The sequence below is a fragment of the Phoxinus phoxinus genome (genome assembly GCF_949152265.1).
Source record: "Phoxinus phoxinus genome assembly, chromosome: 9".
In the NCBI taxonomy this organism is placed as follows: domain Eukaryota; kingdom Metazoa; phylum Chordata; class Actinopteri; order Cypriniformes; family Leuciscidae; genus Phoxinus; species Phoxinus phoxinus.
The window spans coordinates 35,332,544-35,358,537 of record NC_136884.1 but is presented as its reverse complement, the minus strand read 5'-3'; the positions used below and the strand labels follow the sequence as shown (position 1 = coordinate 35,358,537).

At 38.4% G+C, this 25,994-nt stretch overlaps 1 protein-coding gene across 1 annotated transcript in view; it reads left to right on the top strand.

The window, feature by feature from the left end:
* Positions 1 to 25,994, top strand: part of LOC307004554 (triple functional domain protein-like) — a gene marked incomplete at its 5' end in the record, with an annotated part of 47,880 nt that overhangs the window by 13,227 nt on the left and 8,659 nt on the right. Inside the window, 16 exon segments of the mRNA XM_079623871.1 lie at positions 3,691 to 4,056; positions 5,214 to 5,336; positions 6,486 to 6,700; positions 9,657 to 9,780; positions 10,038 to 10,268; positions 11,556 to 11,660; positions 12,201 to 12,299; positions 12,302 to 12,394; positions 13,703 to 13,872; positions 17,778 to 17,952; positions 19,420 to 19,611; positions 19,762 to 19,884; positions 20,777 to 20,891; positions 22,698 to 22,813; positions 25,619 to 25,741; positions 25,790 to 25,984. Coding sequence (XP_079479997.1) covers positions 3,691 to 4,056; positions 5,214 to 5,336; positions 6,486 to 6,700; positions 9,657 to 9,780; positions 10,038 to 10,268; positions 11,556 to 11,660; positions 12,201 to 12,299; positions 12,302 to 12,394; positions 13,703 to 13,872; positions 17,778 to 17,952; positions 19,420 to 19,611; positions 19,762 to 19,884; positions 20,777 to 20,891; positions 22,698 to 22,813; positions 25,619 to 25,741; positions 25,790 to 25,984 — 2,565 coding nt within the window.

Sequence of the window (25,994 nt, the reverse complement as noted above, 5' to 3'; positions counted from 1 at the left end):
TAGAGATCCAGAGGGATATCTGGTCGAGTATTTCTCAATAACTCAGCAGTTATGTTCTTGTTATAGGCATGTTCTGGTTGGTTTGGGTCAATTCTGTTACCCCCGTCAATTCTGTTGCCAGATGTGTCAATTCTGTTTTTAGTCTTTCATCTTGAATATTAATGAGATTATACATTGAAATATCAAACTACTTAATATTGTTATTTGTATATTGTGCAAGAGTAAGATATATGTTATAGTTTTATCTCTACCCTGTAATGTTCAAGTAATTTGATAAAAAAAACAAGTGCATCCTTTGGATAATCCACTATTGCCTGGGGGTGAATCTAATTTTGAAGTTGTATAAATATAACATTTAATATCTGTTTTAAAGGCCTGAATAAAAGGACTAAATGACAAATGAAACTAAAAAGATTTATCATTTTTTGATGTACTGTTACTTCTATATATTTGGTTGTTCGTCCGTAACAGAATTGACGAGAAAAACTATGAACAGGTGATATTTTGATAAAATAGAGAAAATAATAAACAATCTGTATTTGTATAGCACTGAATATATCAACTTTAAAGTGTTTTCAAGGTAATTCTTAAACAATGGTTCTGTATGACAACCTTTAAAAAAAAAAAAAATTGAAATGCAAAATGTATCTCCAATTATAGAATCACCCCGCTGTCCCATTTGCAGAATAACCGGACTTGCGTCCTCTCGTCCTCGGGAGTTCGTTCTCCTAAGTCGAACTTGGCAAGTCTGAACTACCAAGGACGCAAGTCCGAAGTTTGCGTACTTGGTATTGAGAAACGGTAAATAAACGGCGAATTATGGCGGAGTGTAAACGAGTTCGGACCAGTAAGGTGTGGGAAAGTTTCACAAAACTGCCAACTAAAAATGCTGTCATGTGCAATACATGCAAGGCTGAGCTTGCGTTTCACGGGAGCACAACATATTGGAGCACTTAAGAGAAAGTATCCCGGATCAAAAGGAGCCGGTGAGAGGTGAGTGTTCAATCTCCAGGTGAAGCTAACTAACTAGTTGTAAATCTCTTTATTAGAGAATGCAATACTACCATTAATAAAAGTGATAATATTAAAAATTATAATATAAATACAGTAATGTGATTATTTATTTTGCATAGAATAAAGCTTGATCGAGCTTAGGAGTCAGGGCTGTTTTTATTATTGTAACACTATTAGGTAAATACGTTAGCTATTACATTAATATAAACAATTAACTAACATGAACAAAAATGTTAACAAAAATTAATAATGTTACAAATGTGCTGCTCATATTAGTTAGTTCATGTTAGTAAATATACATTAATGTTTACAAATTAAACTGTTACCTGAGTGTGAATTGCTTCTAGATTTCAAGCTAAACACCCAGTAAAGATGATGACTAAACAACAGTTTAACCACTAAGAGAGTTAAAATAAAAGATCTTTTCTTTGCATTCCTGCAACATCCACTCCAGCAGAACGGATCTTCTCAGCTGCAGGAAACATTTGCTCACAAAAAAAGAGCAAGCTTCATTAAAGTTCATTAAAACACCATTTCAAAAGCTGAAGTGAATTATTATTTTTTTTTTAAGATTATAATATGTATAACTCAATGTTTTAACTCAATGTAATATTCATTCCAAACTTACTGATTAGTCGTCAATATAATCGACGATTAGTCGATTAATCGGTCCAATAATCGTTAGATTAAAGCTAGAGTAGGTAATGTTGGAGAGCTAGCCAGATTTGAAAGTGGCACCTCTTCTAAGCTCCGCCCCCTCCTGTCAGTGCTCCGTCCAAAGCTACGCCCCCCCACAAACATGAACGCGCATCCACATTTGGAGTCAGCTGCATGTAGCCTACCTAGTACCTACTAGACCAGTGATGCGCGGGTTGATCCAAAATGAGCGGGTGCCTGCGCCCGTGGTTACGAGTCATCCAAAAATATTTTTAATGATATTCGGGTCGCGGTCGGTCGGCTCGTTTACCTTTGTAATTTTAGACACAATGTTCTATGAAATACATAGGTCTACACTTTATTGGCTGAATGCGCGAGGATGACGCACGAGCTCATCAGAGATGACAGCGGGAAATCCTTATTTACCTTTTGAATGTTGAGCGCGTTATTAACTTTTGACTAAAAGCTGACGCGGGACAAAATGATGACCCGATTTCCCAACGCGTTGAACTGAGCAATGCCATTGTGCCATTTTAATAGGCTACTTTTAAACGCATATAGCTCAGTAATGTCAGTTTTATGTATTTGCTGAGAGGGGGCGGGGGGGATTTTTGTTGGGAAAGTCGGGGGAGAGACGCACACGTCGATTAGACTGGATAAACACATGCCCCAGAGAAACAACAATTACCCCAGAGAAACAATTGGTCTCACACTCTCAAAACTCTTAATTGTTAAGAAAATGAAACGAAATAAATGAATAAATCAAGCCTTTATTACAAAACACTAGGCTATATCATACAGCATTCAGAAAAATGTGCACCCCTAGTTCCTCCGTCTATGGCAGGGGTGTCCAAACTTTTTTTAGTGAGGGCCAAATACAGAAAAATAAACAAAGGGCCGGGCCACACACTATATTGACACATGAATACTGCATTTTTACGACCTGGCTTGTTACTCAAGGTCTCAACATAAAAAGGAACAGGAACAAACAGTTTAGGTTTTAAAATTTAAAATGAATAAAGAACTGTTTATTATTAAAGTAAAAGTGTGGTATGAATTAAATACAATGTCAGTTGTGTGTGTTTGCAAAGAGTCAGGTAGGTTAATAACTGGAACTGCACTGCTCGTGCACTGGAACGACAGGCCTGCAGGTGGCACATGAAAACATGAACATGTGTAAACTGTAAGGTTTACCATATTTAGCAGGACTTGTCAGACTAATAATCTGAGGCAATTTCAAGAGACTGCTAATTCGCCTAAAGAACAATTCTCACAAATAAAAAATACTTCAAAACTAACGCACACAATTCAAAAGCGACAACGAGGAAGGTGCAGCAAGACTCGCGCAACAACCAACTCACAGTGCTCGCCCCCGGGGGGAAACGCGTTCATGTGGCAGATCTCTGCGCGGCACCGATGTCCGTGGTACTAGGTCACACGCGCGCTGCTTTTTGCTTTATTGCTAACAGAGTTGAGCTCAAGCTTCTTGTGTGGGCCATATTCAATTATATTTTCAAAATTTGCCGCGGGCCAATAAAAACTGGATCGCGGGCCGCAGTTGGCCCGCGGGCCGTAGTTTGGACACCCCTGGTCTATGGCCAATGACGCTACGATGAGCATTTACTAGCTACTTTAAAAAACGCGGGTCGGGTACAATATTCTTTCTTTTTTTTGCGGTCTGAGTTGCGGGCGGGTTAGTTGAAAACGTCGGTCGGGTGCGGGTTGTTTATACATTGACCCGCACATCACTGCTGTGCACGCAGTGGTGCTCGGGCACGAGACATGAAGGCATCTGATTGGTTCTTTACATTCGCACCGAATGGCAGTGATTGGTCAGAGTTTTTACTGTCCTACAGCTGCTACAGAGCTCAGATTTGTTTCATTCCTTTTTCTGAACACATAATGTATTGACTACTATCAGAATGGAAGGACCATTTCACCCAGTATAATAAAAAATGTTTCTGAACAGGATTACCAACCCTACCTTTAATCGATTATCAAAATAATCGTTTGTTGCAGCCCTACTTCACGGGCAACGCTCGGCACCTGCTCGCCCGCCTGGAGATGCAAGAAACGGTCACACGCAAAGACTTCCCGCAGGACCTGGAGGGAGCCCGGCGCATGATCGAGGAGCACGCGGCCCTGAAGAAGAGGGTGATGAAGGCTCCCATGGAGGAGGTGGACAGCGAGGGCCAGAGGCTCCTGCAGAGGATTCAAAGCAGCGAGAGCTACGCTAACCGAACTGTGCCTGTGCCACCCGGGACCTCTGCCCTGCTGGAGAAACTGCACAGCACCCGGCACAACCGGCACCAGGCCTGGCACGTGCGCAAGCGTCAGCTGGACCAGTGCTTCCAGCTCAGGCTGTTCCAGCAGGATGCTGAGAAGGTGAGATCCGCACATGCACGTCCAAGAAACGTGAAAAGTTTTCATATTTTACTGTATTCATGCCATAATGATTACCATGAGAGATGTTTTTCACTCGTTCCTCCAGAATAAGCTTTTTTTCCGTTAAAGTAAGGCACTTACAATGGAAACAAATAGGGGAAGCCAAATAGTAAAAAAAAAAAAAAACACAACAATTACACACATTAACATTATAAAAGTGTGATTGAATCACTTACTAATATTTTCTAGCTCATGTAACTTTCACATGATACATGCATAAATACAAGAGAGGCAAATCCAAACAGGAATTACATCGTTGACAAAAAAAACACATTTTATTTATTTTGTATTATTATAATAATTTATTTTATAGGTTTTTTTTATATTAATATATAATTTAAGTATTTTGTTTATTATTATTATTTTATATAATATTTTATATTTACATATTGTTTTTTTATAATTTCTTTTTAGAGTTGTCAAGTGAAAATGATTTTCTTCATTTATGTTTTGCCACAAGAGTTGTCCTTCAGCTAACTGGTCGTGGAATATCCTCCAATCAGTGGTTCTCGAACCATTTTGACTCGAGGCCTCCCATTGGCCAACACAATATTCAAAAGCCCACACCATTATAGGCTAAGATCGTTTTCTGGATTTCTGCTGTACAACAAAGCTTTTTTTTTACATTTTTTTTTTTTAGCCTTTTATTAATTTCAATTTAGATATAGCTATATTATTTTAATATATGAATAGTAATGTATTAATTTAAATACTTTTAAATCGTCCTTCGGCCCCATTTAAAGTTTGCCAATGTCCCCTATGTGGGGCAAACCCTGTGTTTTATTTCTATCTGGATCTGTGCACATGTTTACAGAAGTTCTCACTAATTCGTCTCAATGTTTCTCATAGTGGGTGGAAGATTTGCATGTTGCTAGGAAACCAGCAGCTATTCTTTGCTCCTGAGAAATGGGTCATTTTTATAATTTTCTATTTTTATCCATTTCAGCTGTATGAACACAACGATACATGTGTATTCATGTATGCACCCGATGGGATATCTTACATTACAAACACACACATACACTAAACCTGCTTCTAGTCAAACGTGTGCCTGACGTGTGTGTGTGTGTGTGTGTGTGATTGCTGTATCTCTGCAGATGTTTGACTGGATCATGCACAACAAAGGGCCGTTTCTGGCTGGATACACTGAGATCGGCAACAACCACCCCCACGCCATGGAGCTGCAGACCCAGCACAACCACTTTGCCATGAACTGCATGGTGAGAAGATTGATCTTTTGACATGCACACACACTCCACAACACTTCCCCTGTTGGTGCAGGCTTAATATTTATCTGTTTTTGGTCCTGATTAGGAGCACGTGAAGCTTATATTTATCAAGCCATAAAAAAAATGGCCCTTTCCCGCCGCGCCCAAAACAAGGAGTGCTGGGACAACATCTCCTTTAGCATTTCACAGACAATGAGTGGATTGAGAATTTTAGATTGATACTCTATTTAACAACAACTCGTTCCTTGTGTGATATGTCATAACGCCATTTATAACATCATTGCACATGCACAAAATTTCCAAAGTTTTGGTTTTCAATCCAATCGAGTGTTTACATGCCCTATGGAACGGAAATGTCCATCGCATTTGGCCAAGTCCTTCCAGTTGATTACTTACATGTGACTTGTTTTATTCCGACTGTGCTGCTAGTCAGATTATTCGGGTCCATGTAAACGCAGCTACTGTGTCACTACCTCCGTCCTGTACCCCGTAATGTTCCCACAGCGGAAACTCTTACGCACACACCACCATTTCTTTCGCTGACTAACTAAACTAGTATTTTTCTTCCATTTAAGCTGCGTAATGGCTTGCGTTTGACAACGTAAGAGCCGATTCTTTATTGAGTGATGGTGACTCATCATATAATCAGAGATGAAGCATAGATCCACCTAAGTGCTTCCTGTTTGGGTGTTCGCCCCCCAGCTGTGGACCCTGTTAGGGGCGTCCTTTAAAAATCCCCATTACTGTAGGGAGAAGTATTGATCACTTCCTGTTTAAAGAGGATGTAGGCATATTGATTGCCGTGGTATGTTGATGTAAAAGTTTAATGATTGTGTTATAAGCCATCAATAACAGTGTGAATAATGGTTCCTCACTCATTTTGTTATCCATAATTACAAGTGTTTTTAATGTTTTTGAATGAAGTCTCTTGTGCTCTCAGAGGCTGCCTTTATTTGATCAGAAAAACTAGTAATATTGTGAACTATTATTAATATTTGAATATATTTTTAATGTAATTTATTCCTGTGATGCAAAGGTGAATTTTCAGCATCATTACTCCAGTAGTGTCACATGATCCTTCAGAAATCATTCTAATATGATGATTTGCCGCTGATCGTAAAGCATGTGTTTGTCCCGCAGAATGTGTACGTAAACGTAAACCGCATCATGTCGGTGGGGAACCGTCTGCTGGAGGCGGGCCACTACGCGTCCCAGCAGATCAAACAGATCTCAGGTCAGCTGGAGCAGGAGTGGAAGGCCTTCGCTGCTGCGCTGGACGAGAGGAGCGCTCTGCTGGAGATGTCTGCTACTTTCCACCAGAAATGTGACCAGGTCAGAGAGAACTGCTACATCTTGTAATGATCACTGAAACCAATGAGAGCTCGGCGGGGAGATCAGTGCATGCGTACGAGTTGTGAATTGGTTAGATTGTAGAAGATGTGATTTTTCAAAATTTTCACTTCACATGCTGTTAAAACTGTTTGATAATCAGACTCTGGCTTTTATTCATTTAGAATAACAAAACAAGCATTTTTACCTTTCTTTAGTGTGTAATATTGCTGTTTGAGCATAAAAAAGTCTGCAAAGTTAGAAAGCACAAAGGCAGTTATTCTCTATATCAGTGTCACTGTTTCTGAACTCCCTGAAACGCCTCCATTGTAGTCTCGAGTTTCTTCCGGGAACAAACACGTCACAATATTCATAATTTAAATAATTCACGCTTAAGGCATGCGCAGAATAAAGGGTTGAGGCCTGGTTGAGTTAGTTAGTAGTGTGTTGAAACTGGCGGTTATGGTAATGGGAGTGAGATTTCTCCAAACGCGCTCGAAGCTGTTGACCAATCACAACACACTGATCCATCCGACCAATCAGAGCACATTGTGCTTTTCAGAAGGAGGGGCTTCATAGAGACAGGAACTAAACAGAGCGTTACTGATAGACTGGGAAGAGTGGAGCCGCAACAATGGAGAATATGTGACAAATAAGGAACTATTCTAGTAGAGTCTAAAAACAAAACCAAGACTTTGTTAAAGAGCATAATACAGTTTGAAGTTAGGATCTTGCTTAGCTAACAGCACAATACAATCACAATACTATATAATTATACTGAGCAATTTTATAAATAACTGTATTTTTAATTAAATATAATGAATGTTTGTTTTTAATCAGCAATAAATATTTACTTTTATCTTTCGTGAACAAACATGCATTTAAAAATGTGGGAAAAGCATGATGTTTGAGAGATGAATAAAGTACAGGTGACAAATAAAGGACAGGTGAATAAAATATTCCTCACACATGCTGTGTTTTCATAGAGAGGCTGTATCAGCAGCGATCTTTTTTCCAGACGTTTTTATTCCTTTGCGCATCACAGGGCTCCAAACTGCGACTAAAATGGTCGCATTTGCGACCAAATATATTTATTTGCGAGTGAAATTTCTGCCAAGGTCGCCATTGGCGACAATACAAATTTACTCCCTTTGATTGTAAAATCTGCATCATACATGCATGTTTTATAACCAGTAGCCTATCGCTTCATTTGTTTAGTTAACGTCATGAAATGAGACGCTTTGTGTGAACTGAGTGAAAGCGCCAAAATATGAACGGGTAAAACGAATGTCACCTTTCGCGGCAGAAAAAAAATGTCAAAGCGAAAAATATTGGACTTCTTCAAGCAATCCTCATCTCTGTCAATCACCAGACACATTATACCAGACCAGACTGCATGACACACCTGCTAACAAAAAATATGCGATATTTTAAATGCGTCATTCTGTTCATAGAACGCTCCATATGAAAGTTTTTTTTTTTTTGCAAAGCCAATCTAGCGCTGGCTCCATGACGAGCCAATAATCAGAGTTGTTCCCTGCACCGCACAGCTTAGTTTCTAGATGTAGAAACTAGAATGTTTTGCCGGACTGGACAAAAGCGAAGCGAACTGGACGAGATGAGACAGAGTGTCTGCGCGCGAGCAATAATGCGCGAGAGACTTCAAATAACAAGAGACCTTTCAAATAACAACTACAGAATTTTATTAACTGACATCGGGATCCCGCTTACATGGGTACCTTCCAAATAAATCAATAATTTGACAAAATATTGATTTAAAAACGATTGTATTGCTTCCGTGTCCATGACAACGCTCTGTTTTTCGTGTCTTATCAAGAAATAATATACTGCATTCTACATTAGAATTTAACCAAGCCATGTAATAATAGGTAATAATAATAATAATAACAGAAGATAATATCTTATACAATGTATATAAAATATAAATACAATTTAAAATATTAATAAATTATTTATTTATTCTAATTATAATTAGGCTATGTGACAAATCAACAAATAATCGTGATAATTAATCGTGATATCAATATTGATCAAAATAATCGTGATTATCATTTTGGCCAAAATCGTGCAGCCATACTGAAGTATGATCACGAGACACAACATTTTTTTTGTGACTTTTGTTCAAGAGCGGGCAAAGAAATAGCGGGGAAAACGGAGTTCATTACAGGAACTAACCATTTAAAAAAAAAAGACACTGTGAGAAAACACGGGGACAGTAACAAGCATAAAAATGCACGCGATCACATAATCGCGAAGAATGCTCCACAGACTGCACCGTTAGCACGTGCAGTTTCTCGTGCATGCGAGCTGCGGGAATTTATTATTTATTATATTAAAAAAAATATTTGACTGTATATAGTTCATAAGTCGGAAGTGATATTCAGTTCCCAAATAAGCTTCAGTTCCCAGAACATTCACAAGATGAAAATGCTGAAACTGTAAGAAGAGGAGAGACATGCACACAACAGGGGGACTAAAAGTAAATGCATTGTTATGTGGCTCTTAAAAAAATTATTTGGCGCCTTTTTTTTTCCCCTATAGGAGCCAATGGCTCCTTACTTGATTTTTTTGTTTGGAGCCCTGGCATCAGCACAACTGGCGATCTGGAGGCGGCCTGGTTCGGGCCGTCCTCATGCATGAGATTCTGTTTGAGTTGAGGAGCCAGACTCTCAGTCTCTCTTCATCTCTGAGAAAGAGTGCGATGAGATGAAAGACCATTTGATTTGAATTGATATTCAGAGTGCAGCATATAAAACACGTCTCTCATCATGTCCTGCATTTGCCCTCATTATTAGTTTTAATTCACTCCAGTTCTTTTGATGTCAGAGGTCTATATTGACATAACATAAAAGAATATATGTTCAATTTAGAACTTGCCTTTATTTTAAAGTGTGCTTCATATTGTATGTAATTGTTCTATTTTTCTGTTGTCAATATGAGTATATTTGTGTCTTTCTGCAGTAACGTGGACTCGTGGTGTAAAGCGTGTGGGGAAGTGGACCTGCCCTCTGAGCTACAGGACCTGGAGGATGCCATCCACCATCACCAAGGCCTGTATGAACACATCACCGCTGCCTACTCCGAGGTACAGAGCCCTGCGTCTCCAAATCACTAAATTGCAAGGCACTCTTGAAAAGCCGTTTAAGGGAACTGATCACAAAGTAAATGTACTAGCACATTATAGCAATTACAGGAATGTCTAAAGTGGCAATTTTAGCTAATTATATTTATTATAAAACGCTCAGTGCTATTAAGAGTTACTTTGCATATAACAATACAACTTCATTTTAGTATAATAGACTCGTACAATTGTTTTCTCATCACTGTCCCGCCCTCTGCTAGGTGAGTCAAGATGGAAAAGCCTTATTGGACAAACTTCAGCGCCCTTTGACCCCCGGCAGCGCTGATTCGTTGACGGCGTCTGCCAATTACTCCAAGGCGGTTCACCATGTTTTGGACATCATCCACGAGGTTCTGCATCACCAGAGACAGCTGGAGAACATCTGGCAACACCGTAAGGTCCGGCTGCACCAACGTCTGCAGCTGTGTGTATTCCAGCAGGACGTTCAGCAGGTGAAACACACACACACACACACTTTTGTTGTATTTTAGGACTGAAATACAACAATTTTTTTTGTAAGGAAAACAAAACACTTTTTTTATATATCATTACAAAAAACAATTTCATATTGAACAATATCACTCCTTAATTTAAAAATGTAATGTTATTTAAACGTTAGTAATGAACACAAAATATTTTTGTCAATGTCTTTATTTATTACAATTTTGGTAATTTCTACACTGTAAACAATCCTATCTCCACAGAACCATTTTTGGCTAATTTTCACATACACACAAACAGGGATAAATGTAATATAATTATTAGCAAAATAAATTTAATAAAATGGCATGTTTTTTATTAAAATTAAAGATTTTCTATGTAATATTCCATAATTTTGAACAATTCAAATCTCAAATAATAAAATAAAAAGATTCAGCTAAATAATAGAAAGGTAAATAGTGTTAATCTTGTTAATATTTCTGTTTCTGATTAATATTAATCGCATTATACACCACACAATTTGACACTTTTTGTCCCCTCTGTTTACATTAAAGCCAGTTTGACCATGAGGTTCTTGAAAGTAGTTGCATCCACCAAATTGAGTCTGTACTTGGTTCTACTGATAGGAAAGAAAGACTGAGTTATTTATTTTTTCATTCCAGTGTGTACTTATGACCAGTGCTTTTTGAGTCCCTCAGTGTGTACGGCAAAACATCGTACCAGCAGACTTTTTGTTTTTGTTTTTTCCAAATTCCTACTTCTGGGCAGGCTTTAGTTTAGCATGCAATTACTGTTACCACCGCCTCTCTGCACAGGAGAGAAAACACCACTGCAGCATCTTGGCTGAAGTTCTCTGGGATTAGAACAGAAATAGACGCATGCAATTTAAAGTCAAGGATAAGCCGCTGCCGAAGCGCTTCTTTCTATTGTACATTGTTTTCATAGGTTCAGGGCCAGTTTATTGGAGCAGAGATTGTGGTTTTCTGCAGCGAGGTGTTCGGCCGAGAGAATGCAGAACGGCTAATTCTGTGGCTGAGGGAAAGTGTTGCCATGGAAACCACTATTCAGGTGCCGGGGATGCGATGAGAGGCAGAGAAGGGAGAGCTAGGCTGTGAACGACACCTTTATGCATTTTTTTTTCTGTCTTGGACCCTGTAGTCTCACCTGTCATGCTATCTTGATTTGACTGCCGTTAACATAAAACCTTTCTGACAGGACACGTTCTCACCTGAAGGAGGACTGGAAAGCTCTGCCGCTGTCTCGCAAATTAATTCACATTTTTTTCTCCGTGCGAGTAGGTCCTTGACTGGATTGAGAACCACGGCGAGGCGTTTCTCAGCAAACACACGGGGGTGGGGAAGTCTCTGCAGAAGCGCCATGAAGACTTTGAGGAAGTTGCTCAGGTTCGCCATTATAAAATCTCCCCTTCCCCTCAGGTTTTATTTGAGCTGGCTTCCCTTGATTCTTCCATGCATAAATTAACACAGCTGATAAGAAGTCGCTGAATACAATATGACACACGTTAGGGCTTGCACGACTAGTCATTTTCACTAGTCTGCTGGTCCATGGGTATATTTAATCTTATGTAAATGATTTGATTTGATGTCGCCTCCAGTGTGACAGTCCCTATCGTATTTTCAGGACTATGGTTCAGGTTGTGGTTACACTTTATTTTTTAATGGTCCACTTTTAGACATTCTACTATCTATAAGTAACTTTGCAACTACATGTCCACTAACTCTCATTAGAGAGTAGACTGTCTGCTTAATATCTGCTGACACTTTATTTTGATGCTCCACAAGACATTCTACTGACTAGAAGAAACTTTGCAACTATATTGTTTGTATTAGTCAGTGCTGAAATGCATTTGAAGGGAAATATTCCTAACGGCTGACATGAGCATCATCATAATAGGCCATCATGATGTGTCTTCTCTTTATCAGAATACATACACTAATGCTGATAAGCTGCTTGAAGCTGCGGAGCAGTTGGCCCAGACGGGCGAGTGTGACCCGGAGGAGATCTATCAGGCCGCCCATCACAGCTGGAGGACCGGATCCAGGACTTTGTAAGGCGTGTGGAGCAGCGAAAGGTCTTGCTGGACATGTCAGTGGCTTTCCACACCCATGTGAAGGAGGTAAGAACTAGGGATGGACAGGATGGTTGAGTAGTTTAGTCCGTTTTTTGCCCCGGATTCACAGACAGGGTTTAGGCCTTAGTTCAAATAGGGCATTTAAGTAGCTTTTATAAACATGCCTGAGAAAAAACACTTTACTGGTGTGCATCCTGAAAGAAATGGCACTGCCATACTTTGATTTCAGTTAAAACATCTCAAACATGCATTTTAGTCTGGGACTAGGCTTACGCCTTTGTCTGTGAAACCAGGGGTTAGTAAAAAATGTTTTTGCAGTGGTGCTTTATAGAGATGAATTAAAGACAACCTCTTGGGGACAGCTTCAGCACATGCTAAACTCTCACAGGAGTTAAATTCTTCATCCTTAAATCACCTCTGGAAGAGCGGCCATTAAAGCACAGCTTTTGTAACAAATTATACAAACAATGCTCCCATTTTTATGCATAATGTGCAGGTTTTTTGCGACTACGGTACTATTATTTTTTTGTGTAGTAAAAGGATGTAGATAATATATATATATATTTGTAATAATGAATAATATTTATGTTTGTGCCATGACTGTTGCATATTTAATATGCTATGCTAATTTCAATAGAGTCTGAAAGCATGTAGTTTTACAGATTTGCACAAGAACTTGATACATTAAAGAGGACCTATTATGCTTTTTAAAAATACATGTTCAGCTTTCTTTAGTGTGTAATGTTGCTGTTTGAGCATAAAAAAAAATGTCTGCAAAGTTAGAAAGCACAAAGTCACTCCAAATGAAACTCTATATAAGTTTCCGAACTCCCTGAAACGCCTCACAATATTCCTCATTTAAATAATTCCCGCCCAAGGCATACATAAAATAAGGGAGTGAGGCCTGGTTGATTTAGTAAGTACTGTGTTAAAACTGGCGGTTATGGTAAGGGGCGTGGCATTTCCCAAACACATTTGAAGAGCTTGACTAATCACAACACACTGATCCAGCCGACCAATCAGAGCACATTGTGCTTTTCAGAAGAAGGGGCTTCATAGAGACAGGAACTAAACAGGGTGTTACTGACAGACTGGAAGAGAGGAGCTGCAACAATGGAGAATATGTGACATTCAAGCATGAAAAGCTGTTCTAGTAGAGCCCCAAAACAAAATCAAGACTTTGTAATAGGTCCCCTTTAACATTCAATATCAGATCAGAAAGGAAAAAAATTCATTACACAAGGTGAATGTGTACATTTTAGCAAAATATGCAACACAAATAATGATATATATATTATTATTATTGTAGGTATTATCTAAAAAAGAGATTAACGCATGTGTTTTTGCTCATAGCTGTGGACATGGCTGGAGGAGCTGCAAAAGGAATTGTTGGACGACGTATACGCCGAGTCGGTGGAGGCCGTTCAGGACCTGATCAAGCGTTTCGGCCAGCAACAGCAGACCACACTGCAGTTCACTGTAAATGTCATCAAAGAGGGAGAGGATCTTATTCAACAACTCAGGTGCACGATCTTCTCATCTGTCCTTTCCTTTCATGTCTTCCTCTGCAACCGCTCTTTATATTGCTTTCATGGTTTGGTGTGGACACAAGTTCGATTCCATTGAGGTGGGGTTTGTTTGATTATTCTGAAAGTCATCTTTTGAAATCTTACACACACACACACCAATGAGTTGTACCTCTGAAGTCTGAAACATAGAGGATTCCACCAAATAATATGCAGACGATAAATAGAAAGCACATCTTTTTGTCACTGTTCCTTACTACAAACAACAGAGTAACTTATGAACAAATAACTACTTTAGGGAGCTCATAATGTTTGCAGTTAATAGTTTTAATCAGTTTAATAACTCTTTCTTTGAATCGTTCAAAGCGATTATTCACTCATTTTCTTATACTCAACTCAGTATTCATCAAGTTAATCTTAGTTATTCTTGATGTTTAAAGCACTTACATGGGTGTCAATATTAAAGATACACATTCAGGACATATTTTTGGCATAATAATGGTGCTTGAATTTAAAATAAATTACAAAATATTACCAAAAAGTTGTATTTTTGTGGTTTTGCATATTTATATATATTTAGGACCGATTAAGCACTAGAATCATTAATGGGCTAGTTGCATAAACTGTTTATAACTTTTTTTTTTTTAAGTCGCTTACATAAAAACGTACATTTTTCTAATTTGATACAGAAACGTAAGACTGATTACCCCTAAATAACTACTAGTTCTTAAGGCTTATCATAATTGCTGTGTTTATGCAACTGGCCTAATGGAATTGCTAAGGTGAGTCAGATTTGTAACCAGTATTGTGTTCGTACTCAAGCAAACATTAGTCATGCTCACTCAAACAAACCTTTGGATGGTCAAGAACTCATTTGGCCCCTTCCACCAGCATCCACTTTGCATTTGGAGCACTATCTTTACATTACTGTAACTGTGAGTAACTATTAGTGCAGCTGTGAGTGGCATTGATTGGCGTGATGTCCAGTGTTAGTGCTAACGGTCAGTCACATGTATAATGTGCGAGTGGGAAGGCCTGCAGCGGCGGAGATTCAGGAAAGCTCGACGCTTCAGCAGGAGAAGGAGAGAGAAGTCTCTCAGCGCTCTCACGTGTCCGGATCTGCCACATTTCATCAGTGCAACTCTGAATACCCGACTGCACAGATATTCAGGCCTTGAGGAATGGTTAATGCAACCCATGTGATTTATGATCATTACGTAGTATGATCTTAAGTCACATGCATATTAAATGAGTCTGGTAGACATGATTCAGTGAAGAAGTGGGTCTAACTATTTTACACAAAAAGGAAGATGATAAAAACATCTACCGGGAATTAATTCCATACATTAAAAAAGTAAAAACAATCAAATAAGTTACATTTTAAATTGTATATATAAAATATATATTGTATTTATCACAAATTCTGTTTCACATTATATATATATATGAAAACTATTATTAATAATTACTACATTTTCATTTCAAATAATAATTGGTTTGTCAATCATTAAGAAATGAAATCTAATTAAGTCCTATGCTGATGAATAAAGCATGTCAGTTTAGCATTCACACTGCATTTCCACGACTAAAGTTGTTATTATTATTATTATTATTTTTTATAAAGGAGAGCAGATGAAGACATGTAGCTTGATCCTCCTCCTCCTCCGCTTGCAAATTAGTCTCTCTACACATGTGAATTTTGAGGATGGCTATCCCTCCATCTCTCTCTCTCTCTCGTTCTCATTCTGTTATTCTCTCTTCCTCTAGTGTCTTACATAATTCTGCTTTCATAACCACCTAGTTAATTATGCAGAGGTAATACTTAAACCCCGAGAGCCCAGAGGTACAAACAGAAAGGTCCCCAGCTCACACCGACACACAGAATGCCCACACCGCAGAGACATCACACACTCACTGTACACAAGCTCTCTTGCGCATTCACACGAGATATCAGGATCTCAGCATCGCACTCAGTCACTCACTTTCATATAATTTGAGCCTGGTCTAATCTCGAAACCCTGGTTGTGTTGAGGTTGTGGATCGGTCCTGAAACCGTTAATTATTCTGTTACTCCGTAACAAGTCCGCTCAGTCACGCAAGCCTTGCTGTATGATAAAAGCACATCACTATGGGAACAGACTTTCCGCAGAGATCCAGCACTGGAGCGTCAATTAAAAGCGAGGGCCTTTATTACCCCGATAACTGTGATTTTACTTTATTACACCATTTGTTTTTAATAAAGTTTAATCAGAGTTAACCCGCTTGTATCCTTTGAGACGGGATGAAAGGACTCTTCTGTCTTTCTTCTATCCCTCACAGACTCGTTTGAAACTGTGGCTTCCTCTTTCTCTTCCCCCCTCACCCTCTTCTACAATTATTACTAAAGCTGTCCCTGATAATCAACCTTTTTAATGAAAAGAGGATAATGTTGCATATTTTACATATTATCTTTCCAATGGGCTTGTAATCCTCTCACCCGTTCGCAGATAATGCATTTAGGACCATATCATTTCAATTTTTAATGAATTTAGAATCTCATTAGTGCTGGCCTTTTGTTTTATTACATTTAAATTTCAAGCCTGAAGTCACATCCTCTTTCCGGCCCTAATATTTGTCGATTTTTGTGAGTTTTACGTTCAGTATTCTGCTGATCATTTACTTCTATCCCTCAGAGGTTAGAGCAACAAAATGAAGCAAAATGTTGCTGTTCAAACCCCATTTACTCCTTTTTCACAGGCAGGGTGATCGACGGCGTTCAATCCATTCCCACATTTTATAACATTTTATATTGTGTCGCACAGCATCTGCAGGCACTTTATTTTCTCAGTCCGTCTAAAATATATATATATATACAAATATTATCCAAATTGATAGCTATTCATTTTATTTATTTCCATCCAAAGCAGCTTTTCATGGGATAAAGATCAATTTAAAATTTAGAATTACATTCAATTAAGTTTAGAAGAATCAAATTAGTATTAGATAATAAAACCCCTCAAAATTATTGAAAATGCAACAGAAAATAAACACTTGCCTCAATAATTTACAATCTTAATTGCCATTTGAAAACTCCTGATTCATGAAGTGTAACAACAAGTCATTTTTGATCTGATTTGAGAGCTACAGTACAGTATGCTTTTTGTATATTTGATCAAAAGCAGCCTGTAATGGGATAAAACCAAATTAGTTTAGATGATAAAATAGCATCTCAAATGGTGAAAATTTGCAACATTATTTTAAAATCTTAAAGGGATAGTTCAAGTTGTTCCAAACCCGTTTGAGTTTCTCTCTTCTGTTGAACACAAAAGAAGATATTTTGAAGAATGTTGGTAACCAGACAGCTGACGGTAGCCATTGACTTCCATAGTATGATCAAAAATACTACCGTCAACTGTTTGATTACCAACATTCTTCGAATTCATCGTTCAACAGAACAAAAATACTCATTCCGGTTTGGAACAACTTGAGGGAGAGTAAAGGATGACAGAATTCTCATTTTTGGGTGAACGATCCCTTTAATGTGTGAAAACATCTTTTCAACGAATCAGATACATGAATCAGAATTAAACTCATGATGAATCTGCTCTCAACAATCCTTACTGATTCCCAAGGTTCCCTGTTTTGACCCCACTCAATCAACCAATGAAGGAGATAATAGTCAGGAAGTCCAAATAAAAGCATTGTGTTTGTGTAAACAAGGTACAAATAGAGAAAACGGAGCTAAAATTCCTCAAATTCCATCAGATTGGGCTTGAGAATTCCAAACATTCCTTAAATCAATAATTCAATTTTTATTACAGCTTTGATTTTCACAAAACACATAATTGTAAAAAGTAAATGTTTCTTCCTGTATCACTTGCGCGCACACACTAGAACAAATATACCTGTGCTTCTTCCTGCAGAGACTCGGCCATCTCCAGCAACAAGACTCCTCACAGCAGCTCCATCAACCACATCGAGAGCGTCCTGCAGCAGCCGGATGAGGCTCAGGCTCAGATGGAGGAGCTCTTCCAGGAGAGGAAGATCAAGCTGGAGCTTTTCCTCCAGCTCCGGATCTTTGAGAGGGACGCCATTGACGTGAGTTCACTGTGTACTTGATCAAGCGTCTGACTGTGTGTGCACTATGTGTTTTAATTAAAGGGATAATTCACAGAGAAATTACATTTCTGTCATTGCTCCAAACTTTGGATCCTCATTTATTATTTGGGAAGTAGCAGCCATTACTTTTTGTTTTCCACGGAAGAAAAAAGCCAAGTTTGTTTGGCCAAGCCAAACATAACACACTTTTCACACTACTACTTTTTATCTTGTATACTAACAATGATCAACTGTGAATCCACCACAAGTCAGTTTATGTATTCTGTTTAACAGCATTCTGTGGTCCAAATAATAATATTTGATACATTTCTTGAATTAAACCGCTGACTGTCTTGCTAACGCTAACTTCATACCTAGCATTTATGTGTCCTGAATACAGTTAAATTATATTTACACAGTTTTTGAATAATTTTATAAATCACGGTGTGTTTGGAAATTGATGCATGATAAAGAAATTCTTTGATATTTTAAGTAACATTTGAACAAGTTATTATAATATAATACTGTATGTGACTGTACACCGCACATGAGGAACAGATGTTCATTCTTTGTTTGAATGTATTATAGTTTTAAATTTTTAAAATACTTTTTTATAGTTTAAAATTGAAAGTTTGGCTCTGGAAACGAAAATCTGTACCCTACCAATCAAAAGATTGGGGTCAGTAAGAATTTTATTAGATTTTTAAAAAATAAATGAATGCTGATAGGCAACAAAGACACATTAAAGTGATTTAAAAGGGACAGTAAACACATTTATAATGTTCCAAAATGCTATTATTTTTAACTTTAGATTAGTCAAATTATGATTTCCAGAAAAATATTAAGCAGCACAACATTGATAATAGTAATAAATATTTCTTACTCAGCTAATCGGCATATTAGAATGATTTCTGAAGGATCATGTGACACTGAAGACAGGAGTAATGCTGCTGAAAATTCAGCTTTGCCATCATAGAAATAAATTACATTCTAAAATATATTCACATAGAAAAAAGTTATTTTAAATTGTAATAATATTTTTACCGGTAAAAAAAAAGAGAAAAAAGCTAGTCTATATAAAAGGTATTTGAAAAATGAATGCATGGTAAAATCAACCCCTTGAACTTGAAAGTGTAGAAGAAACAAAGCACTACAAATGGCTAAACGTATTTCTTGATGCTTCATTTGTCCGTTTATCTGCATCTCGAGCTCATAGATGATCCAGACATGGCCTGATCCTCATGTGCTCCTGCTCTCTACTTCCCCTCCTTTAATGAAGAACCAGGATAACATCAGATCCGCTGTCACTGTAGTGCTATTGGGAACCTGAAGCCACAAAGACTGCCTATCTCATTTCCTCCGACCATCAGACTCCAATTCTGAGCTGAATACCCGTCTAAAAACAGCACTTTGTGGACGAATAATAAACTATCAGTTAAATCTTAGCATCCATTGTCCTCCCCACAGAAAACCCATCAGAGCGCGCTAGAGGTCCAGCAGAAAGCCGAGGCCCTGCTACAGGCGAATCACTACGACATGGACATGATCCGCGACTGCGCGGAGAACGTGGCGTCCCACTGGCAGCAGCTCATGCTGAAGATGGAAGACCGGCTCAAGCTGGTCAACGCCTCTGTGGCCTTTTACAAGACCTCCGAACAGGTCAGTAGAAGGTTTTGGCTGACTGGCGTGTCACACATACTAGTGTGCATTTTGTTTGGCTATTGATCAACATTAAGACTTTTTATAATTCATATTGTAGTGAGTTTAACAGGCGGTTGAAGGCTCATCTTCTTCGTGTCTGTGCTGTAGGTATGCAGTGTTTTGGAGAGTCTGGAGCAGGAGTACAAGCGTGAGGAGGACTGGTGCGGAGGAGCCGACAAACTCAAACCCATGATCAGCAAACACCTGGAGCAGAAAGAGGCCTTCCTCAAGGTAACATCCAAACCCAGAGGACACATGTCTGTTCCCCGCAGGTCCTTAAAATGTCTTCAATTTAGTTTTAATGCGCCGTGGCTCTTTCTACGGGCTTGCGCTTTCCTAGCGGTTTGCAATCACCGAATAGCCCACATTTATGCCATGTGATTGTTTTGATCTACTGTTGAATTATGACTGTTTACTTTATGATGTTTATATCATACCTGCAAACTGACGCCTTTCAGCGAGGAAAGTTTCGATGCCATTTTCTTTTCATATTATTTCATATAGTGTTTACAAAAAAAAGTTGAATAATAAGTAATTATGTAATATATTTTAAATGTATATACACACACACACTGATTGAAAGCTATGAAAACCTTTTCACAATATTCTCATTTTGAATTTGGGGTTTTCATAAGCTGTAAGCCACAATCATCAAAATTATAACAAATAAAGGCTTGAAATATCTCACTTTGCAATGAGTCTATATAATATATTAGTTTCACCTTTTAAGTTGAATTACTGAAATAAATGAACTTTTGCACAATATATATATATTTTTAGTTTCACCTGTGTGTGTGTGTGTGTATATATATATATATATATATATATATATAGTGTGTGTGTGTATATAGATATATCCCTTTTCTTAGAAAATGGTTTAAAGGCTGAAATGTGAGGTTTATAATTTGATAGGACTTTATTATTTGAACAGTACAGTTGTTTAAATCATTGTTTTTACAGTCATTTTATGGTTTAGGATGTTACCATAAACATTGACCTACATTACCCCAGCTCGATAATAATTTTTATTTGTGCTGGCCTTAAAAATTCTTACATTTAAGTTTTGAAACCCCTGCAGATCGGCTGTGTTTGTGTAACTTCTGTGTTGCCCTCTGTGTTTCAGGCGTGCACCTTGGCCAGGCGTAATGCTGATGTGTTCCTGAAGTACATGCACAGAAACAGTGTCAGCATGCCGGGGATGCTGAGTCACGTCAGAGCTCCGGAGCAGCAGGTCAAAAGTGAGTCATTGCCCACAGCTTTACGTCAAAACGCTCCGGATAATGACTCCGAAATGTCACATTAAGGATAAAAGTAGCATTTTATAACAGTCTCACATTTGTAAACATTAGTTCATGTTCATGTTAGTTCACAGTGCATTAACTAATGCTAAGACACAACTTTTGATCTTAAAAATGTATTCATAAATGCCAAGAATAACATTAGCTAAGGTTAATGTTGTGCTGTGGGAGTATTGTTTATTATTAGTTCGTTAACTAATGTAGTCTGCATGAAACTATGCGATAGTCTTTTGTGATGCGTATCCGAGTGAAACGGCTTCTCGAACAAGAACGCATGTAGGGCGGGACTTGACTTTGTCCATCGGGATGGGTGTGGTTTGCTCATTTGAGTGACAGGTTGCCCCGCCCTCACGCCTGTAAACACGTCATCAGAGAAGAGATGTCGCTGCAAGTCAAGTTATTTCGATTAAAGATTATGAGGAACATGAGTTTAAAAAATATATGTGCACGGATGCATCATTCATAACAAATACTGCAGAATTCCACAAAAAAAAAAATTAAGAATTGTCAGTTTTGATTTCTTGGTGGCTTTAATGTTTACAAAAGAAAGTGTACCAGGATCATATACAGTCAGACTGTACACTATCCTGCTTACACAGCTGTGTGTGTACCAAATGTATTCATATGGACAGGAAATATTGATTTTGGTGTAAATTAGCTTATTTTGTAAGAAAGAGAAGGCTACACAGTTAAGTGGTGGACGCAGTTACACAGTTGTGTGGACATTATGCAAAAATATTTGACTAGAATACCACAACTGACCAATCAGAATCAAGTATTCCAGAGAGACTTATAATAAACACATGGTCTCTGTAGCATTTCAAAGCACAGGGCCACAGATGCTGCTCTCCGCATGTTCTCCTCTTATTTACCAGTCTTCCCTCTGCTGTCTCTCTGGGGACATGACAAAACACAGTCTGTCTTCCCCATAGGGGTTTAGCTACAGTGCTTGTTGATCGAGTATAGATTCTGAAATAGCGCTGTTACGCCATCTAGTGGCCGATCTGTGCGCTACACCCTCTCTGAGTTTCAGCATCTGGCCCACTTTGGCCCAGTTTAGCCCAGTTTAGAGTGTGCATTGTGAATGCAGCCCTCTTCTGTTCTGAATGTGCTAACAATGACTCAGATAAGAGAAGAGTAAATGGGTCAGGCCTCCGCCGTACAGAGATGGCAACTTACTCGTTACTCCACTGGGGATCGTCCCTTTACCTTCATCTCACACACACACACACACACACACACACACACACACACACACACACACACACACACACACACACACACACACACACACTGTAAAGTGTATCCACTGGTATAGAGATCTTTAGTGCTGTCAATTTAGCATTCGTTTAGTCAAATTATTGATGTGAAAATTATGTAAATATTTGATCAAATAATAAGCCATTTAGTCATAAATAATAATAATATTAATAATAGATTTTCCTACCGTCAGAGCAATTTAAGCTTGAATTACCCACTTAATGTATAGTTTTGTAATTAAAATAATGAAAAATTATAAATTACCTTCATGCAGTAATGAAACAAGTATGAGACAAGTAACTCATCATTGAATCATTCATTGAAACCGATGTCTATTTTTGTGATTTTTTTTTTTTTACCAAAAAATGGTGATTCTCAATTTGTCCAGAATCATGCAGCTCTAAGGTTTAAGTGACGTACCCTAGTGGTTCGAGATCTGGGCTGGTGTTGCATCATGGTTAAGAATGTTGATGTGTGATTTTGCAGATATCCTGAATGAGTTGCTGCAGAGGGAGAATCGGGTCCTTCACTTCTGGACCGTGAGGAAGAGGAGGCTGGACCAGTGTCAGCAGTATGTGGTGTTTGAACGCAGTGCCAAACAGGTTTGATGTCTCTCTCTTTCTCCATCTGTTCCTTTTGATGTCTGATCAGTCTGATTATTCGTTTCTTCTTGGCCCAAGCCTGAGACTGACAGACTGACTCGGTCCCATGCACTGAGACTTTCATTATTTACCTTCTTCATCTTCTGTTTGTATATGTGTATATGTACTGCTTAGACTATTCTTACAAGTTAGTCATCTCATTATTTTTTTTTTTTAAGACTGGTCATCACTTTTCAAAGTAATTTACATAAAAACATAGATTGTTCTGTTTTGAATCTGAAAAATAAGATTGAAGGTATTACACACCCTGGTTAACTGCTAGTAAAAAATAAAAGATGCCACTGCTGGTTTAGTCATGCGAATGCTGTGATTTTAAACAAAGTTTTGCTTTAGGACCTGATTATACATCAAGTACCAGGGCATAAAGGAAATGATAATCAAACATTGAAATTCATTGCATTGAAACTTGACAACCTTAAAAACTTAAAAAGCAGCACAAGTGTGTTTCTTTTTTTGCCCTTTTTGGTATGTTTTGATTTTGATACTTTTGTTTGAAAAAACGAAACAATTTAGAATTATTTTTTTTTTTTTAGTTTGCGTGTTTAGTTTGTACATTTGTACAATAGAGCCAAAGAGTTTGCTTGGATAATCACATGAACAATACATATATGGGAATGGCCTGTTTATTACAGTTCATAATCATGCACATATTTTTACACTACCGTTCAAAAGTTTGGGGTCAGAAAGATTTTTTTTTGTAAAAAAAGAAATGAATGCTTTTTTTTTCCGCTAGGATAGATAGAAATAAATACTGTTCTTTCTATTCATCAAAGAATCCTAAAAAAAATGTATTACAATAATACGAAGCAGCACAACTGATTTCAACATTGATAATAATCAGAAATGTTTCTTGAGCAGAATAAATTACATTTATAAAAATTAATTCTAGTAGTTCAGGTAAAAACCAATTCAAGGTATTGTAATATTTCACAATATTGAAGGGTTAGTTAACCCCAAAATGAAAACTCTGTCATTAATTATTCACCCTCATGTCGTTCGTTCATCTTCGGAACACAAATGAAGATATTTTTGATGAAATCCGATTGACAGCTATTTAATCAACACTTTTTTCTGGACATATTTCACACACTCTCCTGCTCCAAACATGAACCAGCAGCGTGTATGCGTACATATTTCATCATGTATTCTTTAAATGAAATATATATGTTCAAATAAGGACACGGCGTGATCATGAACGCGATGACACGTTGAATTATTCTGATACACAGAAAGACAATGATGTAGACCGAAAATTCAAAGAAGAATGGACAAAAAAGTAACTCTGCCTTTATTCTTTGTGTGCTAAACTAATGCGTGTCGTTTGTTCACAGATTTCTAGTGCTCGTAAACGTAATGAAAATATTATTAGACCTTTTCTTCCTCATTTTTCATATAGACTAATAGCTCTGAAAATTATAATGCTGATTTCTAATAATTTATCAGAACACATTTGATTTGTTCATGATAGTTGTTAGTAGTCTCTAATAATACGATTTTTGTGAGTTTGTTGTCATAGGGTTACATTTTTAAAATAGATCAAACTGCGGTTTGTTTGTTTTTCCCCCGTTCACATTTAAATATTCATTTATCTGTATAATGAGTGTGTTGTAGGTCTGTGTTTTAGTGGTTGTTATCTCCCCTCTTCCCACCTTCTTCTCTCCCAGTTATCCACAGCTTTGCACATCCATATCCATTTCATGAGTCTTTTTCAAATCTGAGGCCCTGTTTACAGCTGGTATTAAGATGCGCTTTGGTGGACCGGATCACATGTAGACGAGGGAGACTCACACCCGTTTACACCTGGAGTTTAAAACCATCTCTTTTGTCCACTTTCAAACACTTCTGTCCTGATTTCTTCGAGGGGAGGGTCTATGGGCGGGCAAATGTATGTTTTTTTTTTTTCCAGATCTTTCGATCTATTGGACGAAATAAGCTCAGGCAATGTACAAATAAACACGCCTGAAGACGACATTTGACCACATGAGCGTTTACACTACAAAAGTTATCCAGTCGAATGCGTTTTCCACTGAAAGTGTCTGAAAGTGGTCGAGAAAGGACAAGCTCACAACTTTTTAATAATAATAATAATTCATTACATTTGTGTAGCGCTTTTCTCGGCACTCAAAGTGCTTTACATAGAAGGGTGAATCTCCTCAACCACCACCAATGTCCAGCATCCACTTGGATGATGCGACGGCAGCCATATTGCGCCAGAATGCCCACCACACACCAGCTTACTGGTGGAGAGGAGACAGTGATGAAGCCAATCAGTGTACGGGGATGATTAGGAGGACTTGATAGACAGAGGCCAAGGGGCAAATATGGCCAAGATGCCTACTATTTTTCGAAGGACATCCTGGGATTTTTAATGACCACAGAGAGTCAGGACCTCAGTTTAACGTCTCATCCGAAGGACGGCGCTCTTTGACAGTATAGTGTCCCCGTCACTACACTGGGGCGTTAGGACCCACACAGACCACAGGGTGAGCGCCCCCTGCTGGCCTCACTAACACCTGGTTTTCTCAGGAGGTCTCCCATCCAGGTACTAATCAGACTCAGCCCTGCTTAGCTTCAGTGGGCAGACCCTGTTTACACTGTATTTAGCTTTGTCCACTTTGCATCAATCGACCAAAACGCATCTTAATAGCAGGTGTCAACAGGGTGTGAATGAGCAGTGCTAAAACAGGGTGATTTTATGACACTTTAACACTCAGCATTTTAAAGTGTTTCTTTCTCATTGTCCAGGCTCTGGAGTGGATCCACGACACCGGTGAGTTTTATCTGTCCACACACACCTCCACGGGCTCCAGCATACACCACACACAGGAGCTTCTGAAGGAGCACGAGGACTTCCACATCACAGCCAAGGTACAACTCTGCAGTTCCCTAAAGCTGATTCTGTCCCTGTGTCCTCAGCAAACCAAAGAGCGGGTGAAGCTGCTGATACAGTTAGCGGATGGGTTCTGCGATAAGGGCCACTCCCACGCCGCCGAGATCAAGAAATGGGTCACGGCCGTGGACAAGCGCTATCGAGACTTCTCCCTTCGCATGGACAAGTATCGCACGTCTCTCGAGAAAGCTCTCGGCATCTCTTCAGACTCGAACAAAGCAGTATGTGTTT